The sequence below is a fragment of the Xenopus laevis genome, chromosome 1L (assembly GCF_017654675.1).
Source record: "Xenopus laevis strain J_2021 chromosome 1L, Xenopus_laevis_v10.1, whole genome shotgun sequence".
Classification (NCBI taxonomy): Eukaryota; Metazoa; Chordata; class Amphibia; order Anura; family Pipidae; genus Xenopus; species Xenopus laevis.
In genome coordinates this window covers 79,650,434-79,671,235 of record NC_054371.1, presented here as the reverse complement: position 1 = coordinate 79,671,235, position 20,802 = coordinate 79,650,434, and the positions used below count along the sequence as shown (strand labels likewise).

General features: G+C 39.1%; 1 protein-coding gene across 2 annotated transcripts in view; it reads left to right on the top strand.

Annotated features, from left to right (window-relative positions):
- Positions 1-20,802, top strand: part of rap1gds1.L (RAP1, GTP-GDP dissociation stimulator 1 L homeolog) — a 65,628-nt gene that overhangs the window by 21,954 nt on the left and 22,872 nt on the right. The window contains 4 exon segments of one of the 2 annotated variants that reach the window (NM_001087609.1): positions 8,569-8,691; positions 11,363-11,488; positions 12,368-12,514; positions 14,497-14,625. In NM_001087609.1, the coding sequence (NP_001081078.1) occupies positions 8,569-8,691; positions 11,363-11,488; positions 12,368-12,514; positions 14,497-14,625 (525 nt within the window). 2 annotated transcript variants of the gene reach the window in all.

Below are 20,802 nucleotides of genomic sequence, written 5' to 3'. Positions count from 1 at the left end.
ACTTCCTGTTTCAGCTTAAACCTCCAGGGCACGGGCTTGAGCATTCTCAGTTTGCTCCTCTGCCCTCCCTGCAGTGATCTGAGCCAAGAGCTATGAACGAGCAGGGAGAGACTCAGGCAGGACATGATGTCACAGCAAGCTAATATGGCAGCTGCTATCCTAAACAAACAAAGTGTCTAGAGCTGTTTACTCAGGTATAGAAAAGCATTCTAAAGAATAAAAATGGTGTTCTAGCTTGCATGTTGTGGCTAATCTAATGGCAATAAACTGCCTTGGTAGCATTCATTCTGCTTTAAGTTTATGTTAAATAAAATCGGAGAATGCATTACAAAAAAAACTATGGAAATAAAAAGTAATGTATAGATGGTCATACTGTTATATATATATATATATATATTTCCATAATGGCACATGTCACATTTAATATGTGTTTATGTGGGCAACAAAGCTTGTGTCTTTTGAGGTCCTAAATATTGAGGGGAGATAGCTCTAAGCAGTACATAGGGGTCAGGCAAAACAGTTCCACAGATAAGACGGGATGCTCAGGTTGGCAATAAAACTTAGCAGGCTCCTGTCTGTGGTTTATTTTCATAACAGACAAAATAAACAGCACAACTTACATGCTAAAGTAGAAAACAGTAAATCAAAGGCTCACCAAAGTGGAGTTTTCAAAGAATACAAAACAAAAGTCCTCTCTGCAGTCTTTAGCTGGCCATAGACACACAGATCCTATCGAATGAATTTCGGATCGTGTGTGGAGTGTGCCGACATCTTTCGTCCGGCGGAGATCGGTCGTTTGGTCGATTGGTCAGGTTTGATTTTGACCAGACCGATACCGCCGGAGCCCATTGCTCATCGTAATCGGATCGTTCGGCCTTACGGCCGAACAATCAGATTACCCCCAATATAGCCATGCTCGTTAATGGCATATCGGGGAAAGATCCGCTCGTTTGGCGATGTTGCCAAACGAGCGGATCTTTGCGTCTAGGTTTACCTTTTCTCTAGAGTCCAGTGTCTCAGACCATTTGTTTCACAACACACATTTTTTCCAGCACCTCAGCCTGGGTGCTACATATCTGCCATCATATACCAAATTCCTACTGGGACAAACCTATTTGTTACATTATTCTTAGTGTGTTTTTCTTTGTAGCAGTTGAGGCTTAAATGAAATTGAAGTGTATGCTTCTTGTTTTGGAGTTTCTGCAGTCATTTGCATATTTGATGTAAAAATATTTAGAATTCCTGCAGCATTGATTTTACTATTTTTGTTTGTTTCCTTCTATTATGTAAGTAAATATAGCTCTAAGTAACATAACAGTTGTAACATAACCATTCCCCTGTACTGAATTTTTAGGTGATATATTAGCAAAACATACTATTCATTAATTCATCCCACACCAATAATACCGATAAATAAAGTTTTAAAAGCTGGCATGGTAAAAAAACATAAATACTATAAGGCCCCTCAAGTTTGTACTATCTACAGAAGTCCCCGGGAAAACCAGGGCATGTATGTGTATAACATATTGGTTTAACAATGTGGCTTTTTTTTACATTGATCAGTACAGTATTGATCATTACAGGATAAACTAGAATGTGCACATTATAAATGAAACCATTTGAGTGCCATGGTTTTTTTTTTATTCCACAAAGCACTGTATTTCAATACTTTTTTAGTTGACCATGAAAACCCAATAATGAGGACAACTCACTCACAACATACTCAATGGCGATCATAGTCATGTGAACTCCTTTTTCAACGACTATATATACACTATATATACAACAATATGCTTTAAATTTAAAAGAAGTGTGTATTAAATTGTATTTTTCAAAGACTGACCAAATAGAGGAGATCTACATTGTTAATCCTCAGACCTCGTCTCGGTATGACATTTTCAGCAACCAACCCATAAGGTGAAACATGCTACAGGAATTATTTAAAACATAATCATCATTCCATTTTTATATATATAGTTTCTAAAATATAAATCCATCATAATTCATCCTGCTGTAGTCATGTATGCTAGTTGCCTCCCTTCTTGGGAGATCCACCTTTTGGAGATTCCAGCATTAAATGGCCCTGGGGTCCCCCCAACACATTTATGAAAGTGCAGAGCACCTGGGCTCTTAAAACTATGACTTCATGATACCATCATATCTCATCCCAAATGCACATGGGGGGGGGTATATCACCCCCTAGTGTTACATATGATAAGATGTAAAATAATATGACATTAGACAGATTCTAGAAAAATGTATTTATAATGGTTAAGATGGTTTGTCATATTGCGCATGCCCATTCTGTTTGATAAATACTACACATTTCTTGCTCTGTGTTATACTTTTCTTCAGGGTCCAAACTTGACCATATTACTGACAAACCCATGTTTTGCTGTAACTCTTTTAGATGGTAGCCTCTTGTGGGGCTTTATGATTATGCTCTGTTTTTCCATGGTGGCTTTTTAATTGCATTTATTTATTTATAATGGCTACAGGATGGATTGATGTATACTATGCTATGCTAATATATCACTTGTGGTTTTAAAGCAGGGAAACCGTTTAAACGAAATTACATTTATTTAGCATCAGGTTGTTGCTTGATCCCAAGACATAAAGGCTTTCGGTTTATATATTGTATATGTAGGCGCTGTAATATTCTAAAATGTTTGCACATCTGAGCCATGTGAATTTAGCAGGGTTGGGCCTGAAATTGCTTCATAAAAAGAAAAATGACAGAAAAGGACAGTGTAATGCACATATATATGAGGCTGGCTACAGCCAGGCTTTCAGGAAAATAACAGGCTGGCACAATCCAGGCTTCTGACAAGAATGTGTGGGCGTAGAAAAAAGGGTTATTCAAAAAAAGCATCTCACAAAATAAAAAGCTTTTTCGCCTTAAAAGCATTTCACCATGATTAACTATAAGAATGTCGATATGCACCAGGCTTATTGCTTTATAAGGTGTCTTTTGAATGAACCTTTCTTTTACACCCACTATTTCTTGTACAGATTGGACCATTCTGTTTTTTAATTTTGTATTTCTTCTCCACTTGCTGAATGCCTAGGGCCCAGTATTTTGCTTACAAGTGGAATTTGCCCCATTCATGCAGGGCTCACTGATCTGTATTCACAATTAAAGGAATTGTTAAGTATAAAAACTAGGTAAAGATAGGCTGTGGAAAATAAAAAATGTTTCTAATATAGTTAGTTAGCCATAAATGTTATCTATAAAGGCTGGAGTGACCGGATGTGTAACATAATAGCCAGAACACTACTTCCTGCTTTGCAGCTCTCTTGGTTTCCACTGATTGTTTACCAGGCAGCAACCAATCAGAGACTTGAGGGGGGACATGAGTCATTACTGTTGCTTTTGAATCTGAGCTGCATGCTAAGGATCAATTGCAAACTCACTGAACAGTTATGTCCCATGTGGCCCCCCTTATAGTCACTATAGAGCTGCAAAGCAGGAAGTTGGGTTTTCTTTTGTTATGTTAGACATCCAGTCACTCCAGTCTTTATACATTACAATTCTGGCTAACTAACTATATTAGAAAAAAAAATGTTGCACAGCCTATCTATTTACCCAGTTTTTATTTTTATACTGAACTCCTTATTCTGGTAATTCTGCTTATCTATATACTGCTATATATCTATTGCAACTCCTTATTCTGGTAATTCTGCTTATATCCCTACTTGTATCTGTTAGCTCCAATAACTTTTGTCTGTTAGGCCTATTCTGCTTTAGTTCTTTGATAAATATCTCAAGCACACATCTGTGTCCACTCCTCAGTGAACAAGAGATATTTTTATAGCCCCAAACCTGGTTCTGGTGTCTGTAAAACTCTGCCCTTTGCTAGCTGTTTAATTGATTAATTAGGCTCTGGTTTTCCCAATCAGCTACATATAAATTCAGACCCAGCATTGGGGATGGCACTCGTGTCTGGGGCATGGCACGAGTGCTAACATTTCCAAAGTGCTAATATTTCACAAGTGCTTAGAAATGGCAGTTATACAAGGCATTGACAAGGCAAAAGGAACCGGACTATCTTCTATCAACGTTGAACCAGCTGGGATAAGAAGAAAACAGATTTGTTTGTACCTGCCAGTTTGTAACTTCTTACTCCAAACATGCTTTATCCTGCATTTCTCCTCCTTTCACTCTCATGCTTCATAAAAGATTTTTCACTACCTCCCCCATCAAATCCCAGTTCTATACAAATCTCAGCCTCTCTCATCTCCTTCCCTCTCCACACATGAAGTTTATAAAGCACTCTGTTTAGCTATTCCACAAAACTCTTTTTCATGCAAACTAAGAACTTACAAATCCCGCTCTCACTTAGTCTATCTTTCCTTTCTATTGCTGGCAGCTGGGGACATTTCCCCAAACCCTGGCCCTTACCCCATCCCATTTATATCACGGCCACAAGCTCCTTCTCTTCGGTGCAAATTCAAACAGAACTCTTACTCCTATACCCAAAAACCCAGTTAATCTTTCCTGTGCTCTCTGGAATGCCAGATCTGTTTGCAACAAACTCACCACTATACACGACCATTTCATTGCAAATTCCTTTAACCTACTCGCATTTACTGAAACCTGGCTTTCTCCTACCGACACTGCCTCACCTGCTGCCCTATCCTATGGGGGCCTACACCTTACTCATACTCCCAGGCCTGGTAACAGACCTGGAGGTGGGGTGGGTTTGCTTCTCTCTTCCCGCTGTACTTTTAAAGTTCTTCCACCTGTTCCCTCCCTATCATTCTCCTCATTTGAGGCTCAATGCATTAGGCTCTTTTCTCCTGTTTTACTCTGCATTGCTGTCATATATCGACCACCAGGACCAACTGCACAATTTCTGGACAACTTTGCTGCCTGGCTTCCTTACTTTCTTTCATCTAACATCCCATCCATCATATTAGGTGACTTGAATATACCCGTTAACAACATAAACAACCCTTCTGTCTCTAAACTTCTTTCACTAACCTCCTCCCTAGGCTTATCTTTGTGCTCAGACTCCCCCTCTCACTCCAATGGTAATGCTCTGGATTATATTTACCAGACTCTGTTCAACCACCAATTTTACTAACTCACCATTTCCCCTCTCTGATCACAAGATGCTCACATTTCAACTCTCACTAACTCCCTCCTCACCACCTGCTATTCCCCAAACACGTACTTACCGTGACTTGCAAGCCGTAGACGTGTCACATCTCTCTTCTTCCTTTGACTCTCTTCCCTCTAATATCTCAGCCATCTCTTGTCCTAATGTGGCTACCTCTGTCTACTATAGTACTCTCACCACTGCCCTTAATGAGCTTGCTCCTATAAAAACTAAACGTGCTAGACCCAAACCACTTCAACCTTGGCATACTGCTTATACAAAATCACTCCAAAGACACTCACAAGCACTTGAGCGTCGCTGGTGCAAATCCCGCTCAGAATCAGACTTTTGGAGCTACAAATCTGCCCTGCGCTCCTATAACACCAGCCTCTTCTAAACTAAACAAACATACTTTACTTCACTCATTAACTCCCTTTCTAAAAAAAAACAGCAGAACTTTTCTCTAGCTTTAACACTCTCCTTTCCCCTTCTCCACCCCCTCCGTGCACATCTGTCTCTGCTCAAGATATTGCTGAGCACTTCAAAAACAAAATTGACACTATCAGAAGGGACATTACACTACTCAACCCCCACCCTCCCTCCACACTCCCCAGTCTCTCCTGTGCTCCTTCACCTGATGAGGAAGTCTCAAAGCTTTTGGCCTCTTCTCACCTTACCACCTGCCCGCTTGATCCAATTCCCTCAAAACTTCTCCACAATACCAATCCTTGTCTAATCAAAGCCTTAACTCACCTATATAATCTTTCGCTCTCAACTGGACTGTTTCCTATTGAACTAAAACATGCGCTTGTCATCCCCATTCTGAAAAAACCCTCTCTTGATTCCTCCAATCTTGACAACCTCCGACCTATCTCTCTGCTACCTTTCATCTCTAATCTACTTGAGCGCCTAGTCTACAATCGACTAACCTCATTCCTCTCTGACAATAACCTGCTGGACCCCCTACAATCTGGTTTTAAAACACAACACTGCCTTGACTCGACTAACTAATGACCTTTTAACCGCTAAAGCCAATAATCATTTCTCACTACTAATACTGCTTGATCTCTCAGCTGCATTTGACACTGTAGATCACCCTGTCCTCCTCCAGTACCTCCATTCGCTTGGCCTTAGTGACACAGCCCTGTCCTGGTTCTCTTCTTACATCGCCAATCGTTCCTTCAGTGTCTCCTACAATGGAGTAGCATCTTCTCCCCTACCTCTTTCTGTTGGGGTTCCTCAAGGCTCTGTCCTGGGACCATTACTATTCTCCCTCTATACTTCCTCCCTCTGCAAATTAATCAACTCGTATGGTTTCCACTACCACCTCTGACGATACTCAGATCTATCTAAATGAATTCTAAACAAATTTACAGTTGAAGGCTGAAAGCAGAAGTGCCAAAATATTGCAATTTTCTGCAAGTGCCGTATTTATTCTCACCATCAGGACCCTATTGTGTACTAAGGTGACCATACACAGGCCTGTACATTATCTGGCTGATTGGCCCTTGGGCTGAATGGACAAATAGTGTACAAGAGGCCATACATGGCTTTGCTTCCTTTGTAATATTGTGTTCTTTCAAGCTGACAGCTTGACCTATAGCAATTTGATGCAACATGTCAGCAAATGCATGGAGTCAACAGATAAGAAATCTACAGCTGCAATTCCTTTTTCTGCTCTTGCTGTTCCAATCATTGAGGCTGTCTGCGTGAATGAGCAGAATAGAAGAAAGGTGGACTTTGGCCTGATACCTATGTGATTGACCAATGACAGGTATGGGATCCGTTATCCAGAAACCCATTATCCAGAAAGCTCCGAATTATGGAAATACTTTCTCCCATAGGCTCCATTTTATCCAAAGAATTTCAAATTTTTAAAGATGATTTCCTTTTTATCTGTAATAATAAAACAGTACCTTATAATTGATGCAAATTAAGATATACGCCAGCTTATTGGATTTATTTAATGCTTACATTATTTTCTATTAGATTTAAGGTATGAAGATCCAAATTACAGAAAGATCTGTTATCCAGAAAACCCCAGGTCCCGAGCATTCTGAATAACGGGTTCCATACCTGTATCTGAAATATATATTTAACATATTTAATTATGATAGTTGCACTTTTTAAATAGTTTACCTTCAAAATGTGTTGATTGATGCCAAGACATATATGGGTATATGTAGTGTATGTATAGAGCTGTAATATTCTAAATGTTTCCACATCTGAGCCTTGTGAATCCAACAGGGTTGGGCCTCTGCTTGCTTCATAAAATGAAAATTACATGTGCGCACCTTTATGAGGCTGGCTACAACCAGGCTTTCAGGAAAATAACAGGCTGGCATTTGTGCAAAAATATTCAAAGAGAGTTTGTAAAGCATAATGATAAGTTATTTATTGTATTGCTGTGCAAGAAAAGCATGTGGTAATGTATTGGACCTGTGCTGTTCCCCCTATTTGTGCTATTTATGTCTTGAAAAAATGCACAGCGCTGCATAATTATTATTACTATCCTATATTTATTATAGCACTAACACATTCCACAGCACTTTTTACAAAATTCACACCAGTGCATCTTAAAATCTAAGCTCACATTCACACACATATATATATCAGGAGTCCGTTATTTTGCCTGTATGTTTTTAAAGATAAAAGAGGAAACTCGTGCAGTCATTGTAAGAACCTACAAAGTAATTGCAGATAGCGCCATGGCTGTATATAAATAAAGTTATGCATATGTACAAGCCATGTGTGCCATGCCATGTCTGCTTTGAGCACTTTAGGCATTATCCCCCATATGTAATAAAAGGCACACAGTTTGCCCAGAAGCAGTAACCCATAGCAACCTATAAGATGTTTGCTTTTAAACATGTGTCCAGGAAATTCTACCTGCTGATTGTTGCTATAGGTTACTGCCCCGGGCAAACTTAGTGCTTTATTACATAACCCCCATTGACTTAAAGGACCAGTAACATCAAAAAAGACCAACACAAATTAAACTTTTAAATTGCAAAAAAATAACCTACTGAAACTCCACTTCCGTTCTTCTTGAAAAAAGGCGACAGGGCGACCATCGATTCTGCGAGCAGTTGATTTCTCCTCCCTGGCTGTCTCTCCTGGCCGCTCTGCTCTTCCGGCAAGATAGGGCTGCACTTCTAAGCGATGCACATGTCGTATCCTCCAGCCCACGTCGCCATTGCCTGCCAGTTTCTCCCCACTTCCCAGCATTGCTCCTCCGTCTCTCCCTGCCATGTTTTTTTTCTTCCCGCACCCCCAGCCCCCGCACTGCACTACCCCGTCTGCCTCCTGAGTGAGTGCACCCATACAAATGGCCCTGCCCTGGGATAGTCGCACACACACAGAGCCCGGCAGCGCCGGGCAATACATTAGCATAGCAGTGGAAATTTTTTTGCAGTGTAAAAAATGTAAGCCAATGTATTTAACAAAATATGTAATTTTTTTGCAGATACAGAGAGCAGTGAAAAGATTCAGCAATCTGGGATTCTTCAACTGTTTGCCAGTATTCTAAATTCACAATCCTCTTGTGCTTCGAAAGTCGCTCACATAGTAGCAGAGATAGCAAAAAATGGTAGGACTTTACATTCCTTTCATGATAGTTTTGCCTTTCATTTGTCACATTTATTTTTAGGGTTGCAAACTTTCTTTCCCTATATGTCTGCTGGTGCTGTTCAATGCAAAGTTATTTTGCCTGGCCATAAGAGTGAATCTTACATGGCGAAACTCCATGTGCCAGCAGTTCGTTTTTATGGCTAAAGAATTCAGTTCTCCTAACATCTGGAGCTATAAGAAAGTAATGTATTTCAGATAATTTTGAGACTTTTCATGTCAAGATTTTAGTCAGTGGCAGTGGCAGTGTAGCAGGGGTAGAAAGCCTAGAAATTATGTAGCTTTGATGACTTAGCACAAATTGTGCCTTCTAGGAACTAAGCCATAAGCTCATCCATACATTAGCTCGTTTTTAAACCCAGAAGGATTAATACATCAACCTGATAGTGCCATGATTGTGGCCTCAGGGACTAGTGCTATGATATCTGGTGACTATCATTAGTAGCATTATGCCTGGATGAGATGAACTGATTAATACATCCCTGACATCAAAACACTATTGACCATGAATAGACCAATGCTACTCTCAGAAGTATGTTAAAAGTGGTGAAACTAGGTGGAAGCAGACAAAATCGTGCGTACTGTTCTTTTATTTTTCTTTGTATCTTATGAACAGCCTACAGAGAAAAAGCTGCATCAGTTCATCTGTATCAAAGGAAATATTTCAATTCTAGGCTCTCAAAACCTATAACAGAATATATGTTATGCCATATTCACAGTAAATTCCCACAGAACACATAGCAGTATATATGCAGTGCCATTCATGTTGAATGCTTCAAAACGGATAGTTGTATGTAAGGTAGGGTTGCCACATTTTTGGGAAGACTTTACTGCCCAAGGTGGGGGCGGGTCCACAAGGGGGAGGGATGTGATGTAAATGGGCAGAACAGTGATGTGCCATTGAGGGGGTGGGGCAGAGCAGAGGAGCGTGGAATTGGTAAGTATTGTAACTAGAAAGGGCCGGGCTGGGGGTGGATCAGAGGCAGACTGTGAGCAGTTTGATTGGTGATCACAAATTTACCGGCAGCTACATTGTCGGTAAATTTGTAATACCGGCCTTGGCTGGTATTTTACCGGCTAGACTGGTGAAATACCGGCCTGCTGGCAGACCTATCCCTAGGAGATTGGAACTAATGAGACATGTGTCCAGCAAATCCTATCTATGGATATAAGATATAAATACAAGGGTGCAAAAAATGTGGTCATCTGAAGTGTGTGTATTAGATCAAAGTAATTAAACAATGGTTAGCATTGCTTCCTGACAATTCTTGTTCTGTTTTTTTCATATAAAATTGAATTTGTGTATGTACCCGTATGACTGCTGCAGGGAAATTTGATGCTAAGCTTTGATAACTCAGGTAAATAATGAAACATTTAAAAGAACTGTCCAGTACATTTATGGGACCTGTTATGCAGAATGCTTGGGACCTGAGGTTTTCTGGATAACGGGTCTTTCTGTAATTTAGATCTGCATACATTAAGTCTACTAAAAAATCATGTAAACATTAAGGGGCCCATTTACTTAGCTCGAGTGAAGGAATAGAATAAAAAAAACTTTGACTTCGACTACGACTTCTAATCGAACGATTCAAACTAAAAATCGTTCGAATATTCGACCATTCGATAGTCGAAGTACTGTCTCTTTAAGAAAAGCTTCGACCCCTACTTCGCCACCTAAAACCTACCGAGGTGCAATGTTAGCCTATGGGGAAGGTCCCCATAGGCTTCCTAGCAAATTTTTTGGTCAAAGAAAAATCGTTCGATCGATGGATTAAAACAATTCGAAGGATTTAATCGTATTTGCGGTAAATCCTTCGATATTCGAAGTCGAAGGATTTACATTCGCCAGTCGAATATTGAGGGTTAATGATATCTTAATTGGGATCAAGTACAAGCTACTGTTTTATTATTACAGAGAAAAAGGAAACCATTTGGATTTTTATTTATTTTATAATTTGTCTATGAGGGATGGCCTTTCCATAATTTGCAGCTTTCTGGATACCGGATTTCCCACACCTGTATAAAAATGCAAAGGAAGACAGAGTGTTCTGGCTATTATGTTAGACATCTGTTCAAGCCAACCTTTGTAGATTACATTTTTGGCAGATTTAGAAAGATATTTTATTTTGCACAGCTGATCTCTGAACCCAGTTTTATTTTTGCACTGAACTGTTCCTTTAATGAAAAACATCTTATATACACAGTACAAGTATGGGATCTGTTATCTGGAAGCCTGTTATCCAGAAAGCTCCGAATTATGGAATGGCCTTCTCCCATAGACTCAATTTTATCAACATAATCCAAATGTTTAAAAATAATTCCCTTTTACTCCGAAATAATAAAACAGTACATTGTACTTGATCCCAACTAGTAGACTTAAGGTATGAAGATCCAAACTATGGAAAGATCTGTGATCCAGAAAACCCCAAGTTCCTGAACATTCTGGGTAACAGGTCCCATACCTGTACCAATATATTACAAAGTGTAAGTTTTGTTGGAACGAAGCCTTAAGTCTGTAAAAAACAAGTCACCAAACTATGATATTAAAAGTAGCAGCTTGCTTATTAACACAATTTGTAGATTGTTGATGAAAAGGATAAAGTCAATAAATGTTACTGTATATTTCCTTGTAGAATTAATGCGTATACCCTGTGTAGAAGCTGGTTTAATTCCACCACTGGTGCAGCTTTTACACTCTAAGGATCAGGAAGTTTTACTGCAAACAGGAAGAGCTCTTGGAAATATATGCTATGATAACCGTAAGTATGTTTAACTGGTTTTATTCTGTAGTATTTAGGTTTTTGTTTAGGATATAGCTAAAATACAGCGCGTCTCAGACGTGAATTATTTGTGATGTTCAAAGACCATTTTGATTTCTAAAAATGCTTGTTTAAGGCTTGTTAAAATGCTTTACTTTGGTTTTGTCATTCCATATAGGGAACAAAATAGGGATTCAGCAAATCCATAATTTTTGGATACTCATCTTTGCAACCGAGTCATATAACTTTAATGGTTAACATTTTTTTATAGCAGAACACAAAGAATTTGGTGGAATCAACCTTTCTGTTGTGCAAGTTTTTTTGTGGAAAAAAATGGCTCATGCCAGTGAGAATCTCATTGCCCATTCATTTTCAATGAAGCTGAAAATCTAGATAGTTTTAATAAACTGGGAAAATAAATAAAGTTGTCAGAGAACATTCCCATAGACTTCTATATAACCTTGCCAGCTTTTACTTGCCGAGTTTTTTCTGGCGTCTTTTCATGGTTTTATTCTTTAATAAATGGCGACTATTCAAGGTTGCAAAGAATATTCCCGACTATATTCGTACTGGTGTTTTTCCACTGCAGTTTTAGCTTTCCACACAGTGTTAGGATATAAACAAATCCTGAACCAAACTCAGCATTCATTACTTCAGTACCCAATTGTTATCAAAGTATCTTGCTTTGCAGAAAACCATAAAGCAATAGTTCTCTCGAAATAATCTCATGCAATCTAGTAGTTGGAAGAGGAAATGAAAAAGATTAAATTGTGACAGCATTTTGTTCTGCTTGGCAGTAATTGTTATGCACTGTGTAAGAATGAGTGTATACCAATGCAATCTTTGTTTATTTTAATGTGCCTTTTTGTTTGTTTCCAGATGAGGGCAGGCGTGCAGTTGACCAAGAGGGTGGTGCACAAATTGTAGTTGATCATTTACGGTCAATGTGCACTTTAACAGATCCATCCAGTGAGAAGCTCATGACTGTCTTTTGTGGCATGCTGATGAACTATAGCAGTGAGAATGGTAATCTAAACAATTTATGTTCACCCAAAAAGCGCATTGACAGGAGGCAGTTAGTTAATGAAATATATGCACAAATGACGTCCACGTCAGTTATCAAGTTCTTAAATGCATACTGTAGAATGTATAGAAGGTAGCTCCCACAATATAAATCGGTTTATCAGCTAGTTGAAATAGCTGTATTCCTTCTTCAGTTTCAGCAGCACACCCTGACTCAGTGAACAAAGTGCAATTTCAAGCACAATTTCCGTGCTTTTTTTCTCACAATGCACCATTTTACCCAGAATTGCACTGCATCCATTGCATCTGCACCCGATTCATCAAAATGGATGCCATTGCATGTGTAGTCTGATTGGCGTCTTTTCTGGTGTTCAGCGTGTGTGTGATGTCTGCAGGACGCTCAATAGGGGCAGAGTGGTGCTGTCTGCAACTATACAGAAGTGTGAAGAGCACATTTTGGTGCAAGTACTTGAAAATGAAAATGGCTTTGCTCACTGTGCCTGCGGAGGTAAATGAGTGGTGAGTCCAGGTTGGAGATTTTTGGTCTATCCAACCAGGCCTACTCAAGTAGTCTCTTAATTATGGTTTAACCAAAGTTTCTTTGATCAGTATAATATTGAAGCACCATATTTTATTATATGTACTATATATATATATATATATATATATATATATATATATATATATATATATATATATATATATATATATTATATATATATATATATATATATATTATATATATACTACTTTTATATACCGGTATATCAAATTTGGGAACTGCCCAAAAGGAGATTATTTTCAGTTATATTCTTGTTAGAACTGTTTCCTTTGATTCTTTCTTGCCTTCCTGTATTCTTCAGTCTGAACAATTTACAGTCATGAGCAATCCAAATCTAATGGCTCTGCATTTTCTTTTAATCACTGAATGATTACATTGATTTCCTTTAGCAATTTACATTGATCAATTCTATTTCTTGTTAATACATTATTTAACTAGAACAGTTTTGCTTGCAGCTCTTTTCTTTCAGCTTCTGTATTAAATTCTCATTTTTTCTTAACTATATTTTCTCTTTAATTTTTTTCCTAATCTGCCATTTTCTTAACTTGTATTTTGTTTTCAGGAGTTTCTATTAAAACAAACTGTCAATGTAATAAATATGCTTATACCAAATATATTATGTATAGAACACACAAATTCAGCTTTCTTTGGCTAGTAATACATACATACAGTATATTTCTTAGTTGGGTTGTAACGGGTAAGCAAATATTGTGTTTTATCTGATTTCCAGCTTTGATTGCAGTTTTGCATGAATTTGTTTTATCATTGATTAAATATTGCTAATATGTAGTCCTTCTGAATATAATAGTTTATTTTTTCTTGCTAAAAATAAGATCTTGTAAAGCTTCATCCCTTGTATTTTTTTTTAATCGGTTCTTCATACAGTAGTTTGTTGAGGTTACCTGCTTATCTGCGAAATAGCAGACACTTATTTAAAATCTAGCTAGAAGGCTTGTACTGATACAATAGGACTCATTTATGAATGCTGTTCAATGGTAAGTTCCACGACTTGTATAAAAACACTCTGCCTTGTGTTTTTATATAGTCATAAAACTCCTTGGTAATTTATAATATCCTTATATTTTACAAGATTTTATTTTAATATTTTATTCACTATATAAACAGTGTTATAATTGATGCATACTCATGCTTGCCTATTATAAGGAATAATGTGGCATCTTCTTGGAGAAATGTAATATCCTTAATATCCTTATAATTTACAATACATCATTCTCTTAATCTCTATATCACCAGCAATAAATTATTATTAAATTATTAGACTTGTCTATTGGGGAAAAAAAATCAAGGTCTTCTTGATGTATATCGATTAACTCGTTATGCACACAGGGTATATACCTAACCTTAATCTCAAGTTGATAACTAAGCAGATCAAGTAAATCTGATCATTTTTTTCTGTATTTAGATTCTCTTCAAACCCAGCTCATACAAATGGGTGTAATTCCTATTTTAGTGGATCTCTTAGGAGTTCATTCTCAGAACACTGCATTGACAGAGATGTGCCTTGTAGCGTTTGGTAATTTGGCAGAACTTGGTAAGTACTATTCTCATTTTATATATGGTTTAAGCATCTGATAATTCAACAGTCTACATCTTTATTTCATGCTTAAAAATATGTTATAATATATGTTGAAGATGAGAAATGTATCAACTAATGTACTGTATCAATTTAGAACAGTTTACAGAGTTGGTGATAATATTTGAAAACTGAAAAAGTGTTTAAAGGTGAATAATCCCTTAAAAGGAGAACAAAAATTTCCTTTACCTCCACCAAAAAAGTAGAATACCTCAGTGGAGTTGTTGTTCACCAATTCCGCTGTGCTATTCTACTTTTTTGGTTGGGATAAAGGAAATTTTTGTTCTGTTTCAAAGGGATTATTCACCTTCCAACACTATTTCAGTTTAGTCATTTTTAGATAGTGGACCAGACATAAAGATTTTTTTCAAATATTATCACCAACTCTGTAAACTGTTCTAAATCGTGCTGCTTAAAGGGCCAGATTTGTGGCCAGGCCCTAAAGGCCTGGGCATAGGGCGGCTGAATAATAGGGGCGGCATGCTGCCCAGCCGCTTTTTGGGAGCATAGCTCCCCAGCGCTCCGGTGCAGGATTGCATGTGCGCTCGCACCGAAGGGGGTATACTGGCAGGCGCTAGGACCGCATGGCCGGGTCCCAGGACCGCACAGCCTCGGGGTGCCCGCCCACTAAATCAGGCACTGGCTGCTTAAAGGGGTTGTTCACCTTTGTAACAAATTGACAAATCTAACAGTTCACATGAATAGAACAAACTTTTCCATAGAAATAGTTAAAGGGGTTGTTCACCTTCAATGTACAAATCTTATGAAACCACTAACAATGCTCTCAATGTGTTAGAAAAACCATTTTCCATAACAAAAAGTAAAAATGCCATTGTAAAAGCTAATTTTTATACCTATTTACTCAGTCTTTCTCCTGTCTCTCTGACCAGTTTTCTGAAGTGATGGGAGTGGCCTGTTTTGAACCTGACACACCAAGAACTTCCTATATGATGACATCATCATGCCCAGGCTTTGCCCTTACTTGTTTCCTATTGGATGTTGATACTGCCCTCCTCCTAGTAATTTATTGGGTGCTTGTGAACTGTAACCGGTCACATAATTTGAATGGTCATTGGTTGATTACTCAATTGTAATGGCAGAGGTTAACAGACGCAGCATATAAACAAACCTGCCTTGCAACAAACAATCACACAGCCATGCAGACAAATACTGCAGAAAAGGAAGGAGCAACATTGTTCTCCCAATTCTGGTACTCTCCTTCTGCCTAGACTAAAACTGAATGGAGTGCCAAAGGGGTGCAACCTTTTCTGGGAATAAATACTGGCTTTTCTATATTTTTATCTGTTAATACCTTTGGCATTAAGCATAATGTCAGTTATTTACAAAATTGCAACAAAAACCAGCACTGACTTGCTTAGAAACGTATGTAACCTACACATCTAGCAGGGACAGTAGGGTTGCCACCTCACCCTTTTAAAACCAAACACATATGAAATCCACAGGCTGCATGGCTAATTATCAACTCATTTAGATGCTGCAGACTGAACTAATTTCTGTGCTGCCATGTATCATGCATCTAAATTAATTGCTAATTAGCCATGCAGGCTGTGGATTTCAAATGTGTTTGGTTTTAAAAGGGTGAGGTGGAAACCCTAAGTGATTTTGTGCGCTCTCCCGGGGGGGGGGGGGGGCGGTAATTTACCTAGGAAAACGATACACTTCTGGAATAAGATTTAGAGCTCTAAATACCAAAAAATTAAAAAGTTATATTTTTCATGATATAGGGATCTATACCAGAAAAATATTTTACTTTATACACAAAAATTCAACTCATTTGGAAAGCCTCAAGCTCATACAAATAGTCAGCTGCTGAATAATGATTTTTTATGAGGTAAATACACAAAATAATACATGCCCCACCCCAAATAATATATTTCTGGAAAGTACAAGTGTCATCTCCCATAGTATCCATTTTAAAAATGATTTCTTTTTTCTCTGTAATAATAAAATAGTCGCTTGTACTTGATCCCAACTGAGATATAATTAATCCTTATTGGAAGCAAAACCAGCCTATTGGGTTTATTTGATGTTTACATGATTTTCTAGTAGACTTAAGGTATGAAGATCCAAATTATGGAAAGATCCATTATCCGTAAAACTCCAGGTCCCAAGCACCTCGATCCCCCCCATCTGCACAGTTGAAGTCTCTGCAGCACACAGCCCACACTCCCCCTCCCTCTCACAAACTTGTAACAGTTTCTCTTCAGTACCTGAATGCTGCTCAAATTCACCAGCACAGGAAGCAGTGGCAGATTGACAGCAGACATAGCCAATAGGAGTTAAGTTAGCTGCCAGTACAATGTGTGATGTCATATAAGGAAGAGGAAGTGAACACTGTAGTGTTTTTGGGGGTCAGTGACCCCCTCCCAGCACAGGGTCTGTGTGGAACTGAAGGATTAGTATAGGGACACTTCTGAGGTGAATATCTCTTGAACTGTACTTTTTCTGTTAACTATTTCTATGGAAAAGTTTGTTTTATTCATGTGAACTGTTAGATTTGTCATTTTGTTACAAAGGTGAACAACCCCTTTAACAGAAAAAGTACAGTTCAAGAGATATTCACCTCAGAAGTATCCCTGTACTAATCCTTCAGTTCCACACAGACCCTGTGCTGGGAGGGGGTCACTGACCCCCAAAAACACTACAGTGTTCACTTCCTCTTCCTTATATGACATCACACATTGTACTGGCAGCTAACTTAACTCCTATTGGCTATGTCTGCTGTCAAGCTGCCACTGCTTCCTGTGCTGGCTGTGCTGGGGAATTTGAGCAGCATTCAGGTACTGAAGAAAAACTGTTATAAGTTTGTGAGAGGGAGGGGGAGTGTGGGCTGTGTGCTGCAGAGACTTCAACTGTGCAGATGGGGGATCAAGGTGCTTGGGACCAGGAGTTTTCTGGATAATGGATCTTTCCATAATTTGGATCTTCATACCTTAAGTCTACTAGAAAATCATGTAAACATTAAATAAACCCAATAGGCTGGTTTTGCTTCCAATAAGGATTAATTATATATTATAGTTGGGATCAAGTACAAGGTACAGGTATGGCATCTGTTATACAGAATGCTTGCGACCTGGGGTCTTCCGGATAGCAGATCTTTCTGTAATTTGGATCTTAGTACTAGAAAATGGTGTAAACACTAAATAAAGCCAATAGGCTGGTTTTGCTTCCAATAAGGATTAATTATATCTTAGTTGGGATCAAGTACAAGCGACTGTTTTATTATTACACAGGAAAAAGAAATCATTTTTAAAAATTTGAATTATTGGATTATAATGGCTACTATGGGAGATGACACTTGTACTTTCCAGAAATATATTATTTATTTATTTTTTTTGGGGGGGGGGGTCCATGTATTATTTTGTGTATTTACCTCATAAAAAAGGTAAAATATTTTTCTGGTATAGATCCCTATATCATGAAAAATATAACTTTTTAATTTTTTGGTATTTAGAGCTCTAAATCTTGTTCCAGAAGTGGAACACTTAAAAAAGGTATAGTTTTCCTAGGTAAATTACCGCACCCCCCCCCCCCCGGGAGAGCGCACAAAATGTTCAAAAAACGTACCTGCCCTCATCACTGCTCTGCCTGTCACTTAGGGCTGCCACCTCACCCTTTTAAAACCAAACACATATGAAATCCACAGCCTGCATGGCTAATTAGCAATTCATTTAGATGTATGATACATGGCTGCACAGAAATCAGTTCAGTCTGCAGCATCTAAATGAGTTGATAATTAGCCATGCAGGCTGTGGATTTCATATGTGTTTGGTTTTAAAAGGGTGAGGTGGCAACCCTACTGTCCCTGCTAGATGTGTAAGTTACATACGTTTCTAAGCAAGTCAGTGCTGGTTTTGTTGCAATTTTGTAAATAACTGACATTATGCTTAAAGCCAAAGGTTGCCAAACAATGTTGCTCCTTCCTTTTCTGCAGTATTTGTCTGCATGGCTGTGTGACTGTTTGTTGCAAGGCAGGTTTGTTTATATGCTGCGTCTGTTAACCTCTGCCATTACAATTGAGTAATCAACCAATGACCATTCAAATTATGTGACTGGTTACAGTTCACAAGCATCCAATAAATTACTAGGAGGAGGGCAGTATCAACATCCAATAGGAAACAAGTAAGGGCAAAGCCTGGGCATGATGATGTCATCATATAGGAAGTTCTTGGTGTGTCAGGTTCAAAATAGGCCACTCCCATCACTTCAGAAAACTGGTCAGAGAGACAGGAGAAGGGCTGAGTTAATAGGTATAAAAATTAGCTTTTACAATGGCATTTTTACTTTTTGTTATGGAAAATGGTTTTTCTAACACATTGAGAGCATTGTTACTGGTTTCATAAGATTTGTACATTGAAGGTGAACAACCCCTTTAATCTTATTCCAAATGATCACCGATACAAAGCAGAACCAACTTAAAGGAAGTCAAGCTGTTGTTGACTTTTAGTATGCCTGTGTAGCCTACCTTAGCCCCATGCGAACCGCATTATTTTCGCGTTGAAAAGCGCTCCAGCTTCCCTGCACCGATGCATTCTTTCAATCTCTGTGCAATGATTAACCCGGCGGCCATTTTTTCCTGGTTGCGCTCTTCCCTATAGCAATGCGCATGCACCAATAGCCCCGTCCTTCTGACCTCTACGCTGAGGTTTCAGATTCAATAAAACTTTATGTACACAAAGTTTGTACAAAGACTTACGCAGGAACGTTTTACATGAATTTATTAGGGCTTAAATTCATTTTAAATGAAATAAACATATAATATAACAGTACAAAAATAAAAGAGCAAAAGAGGATTTGATGGTGCAAATTATGCTTTCTTTAAATTGATAATAGCTTACATAGATTAGGGCAGTGCAACAGTTAATATCTCCGCTCCCTTGCTCTCCTCGCTGCAGTCAGCATGATGAAATATGGGCTAGAAGCAGCGGAGCAGAGAGTTAAAGCTTGGCAGAATACAGCGCCTATAGCAACAAGAAATATAATTTTTTCCATTGGCTGAATGAAGACACAGGCGTGTCTTTAGAGGTCACTCTTTATGCGGCTGGATACTTTTGCCCAGGCTTAATCAAGTTAACTGCGCATGCGCTAGATTTTTTTTGTGAACTGCGCATGTGCCTATCGCCAAACAACAGCACACATTCTGAAGGGAGGGGGAGAGAGGCTGATAGTGCTGGAAACTAGCAGGAAGCCGAAATCAACAGAGCTGCTTATCGGATTACTTGTCTAGGACTGCAATAGTTGGTATGTAAATCATGCAAAGAGGCTTTTCACTGATAACATTTTTGTTATGGGGGTTGACATGTCCTTTAAGGTGGCCATACCTGCAGAGATCCGCACATTTGTCAACCTCGATATGCCCACCTTGAGGTTGGCAATATCAGGCTGATCCGATTGTGGGCAGAGAATACAGGCAATCAGTTCGAGGAACACATTAATGAACCGTTTTTGGCCAGATATCGATGGGGGGTGGAGCCTGTCGGAGGTCTGCATACACGGCCCAATAAGCTGCTGACTTAATAGCAGTGCTTTCGTCTCACACAAGATTGCTTGGAAGACAATAATAAGCAGCTCAACATGGCACCCAGCAATCCTTTGCTGCACTACACTGCTTTTTAGGAACAGGTAAGCTCAGGGCCGGCTTTAGGCCTATTGGACCAATTGGGCCCAATAGGGCCCCACACCTGGGAGGGCCCCGCACCACAGGGCAGCACAGATAATATTTCCCTCAGCACATGATGCTGCCTGGCCTGCCCCCAACTCTGATAAGCCAGCCTATCCCCCAACTCCATAGGTCTAGCCTGCCCCAACTCTCATAGGCCCAGCTTTCCTCCAACCTTGATAGGCCCTGCCCGCCCCCAATCCAACCAAGCCTGCTCCCAAGCTGAATCGGCCCAGCCTGCCCCAAACTAATTGGCCCAGTCCACTCTCCTATTTCCTCCCTCTCTCTCTTACCCTGTGTGTCCCTATTATGTGCCCCTATTTCATCCCTCTCACTCTCTTACCTTGTCTGCCCCTTTCCTTTCTATTTTGTGACTGTATGCCCTTATTTTCCTAAATACTTGGTGTGCCAGTAGTCAGCAACACTTTGTCTAGGGGACCCGCCAACATGGTCCC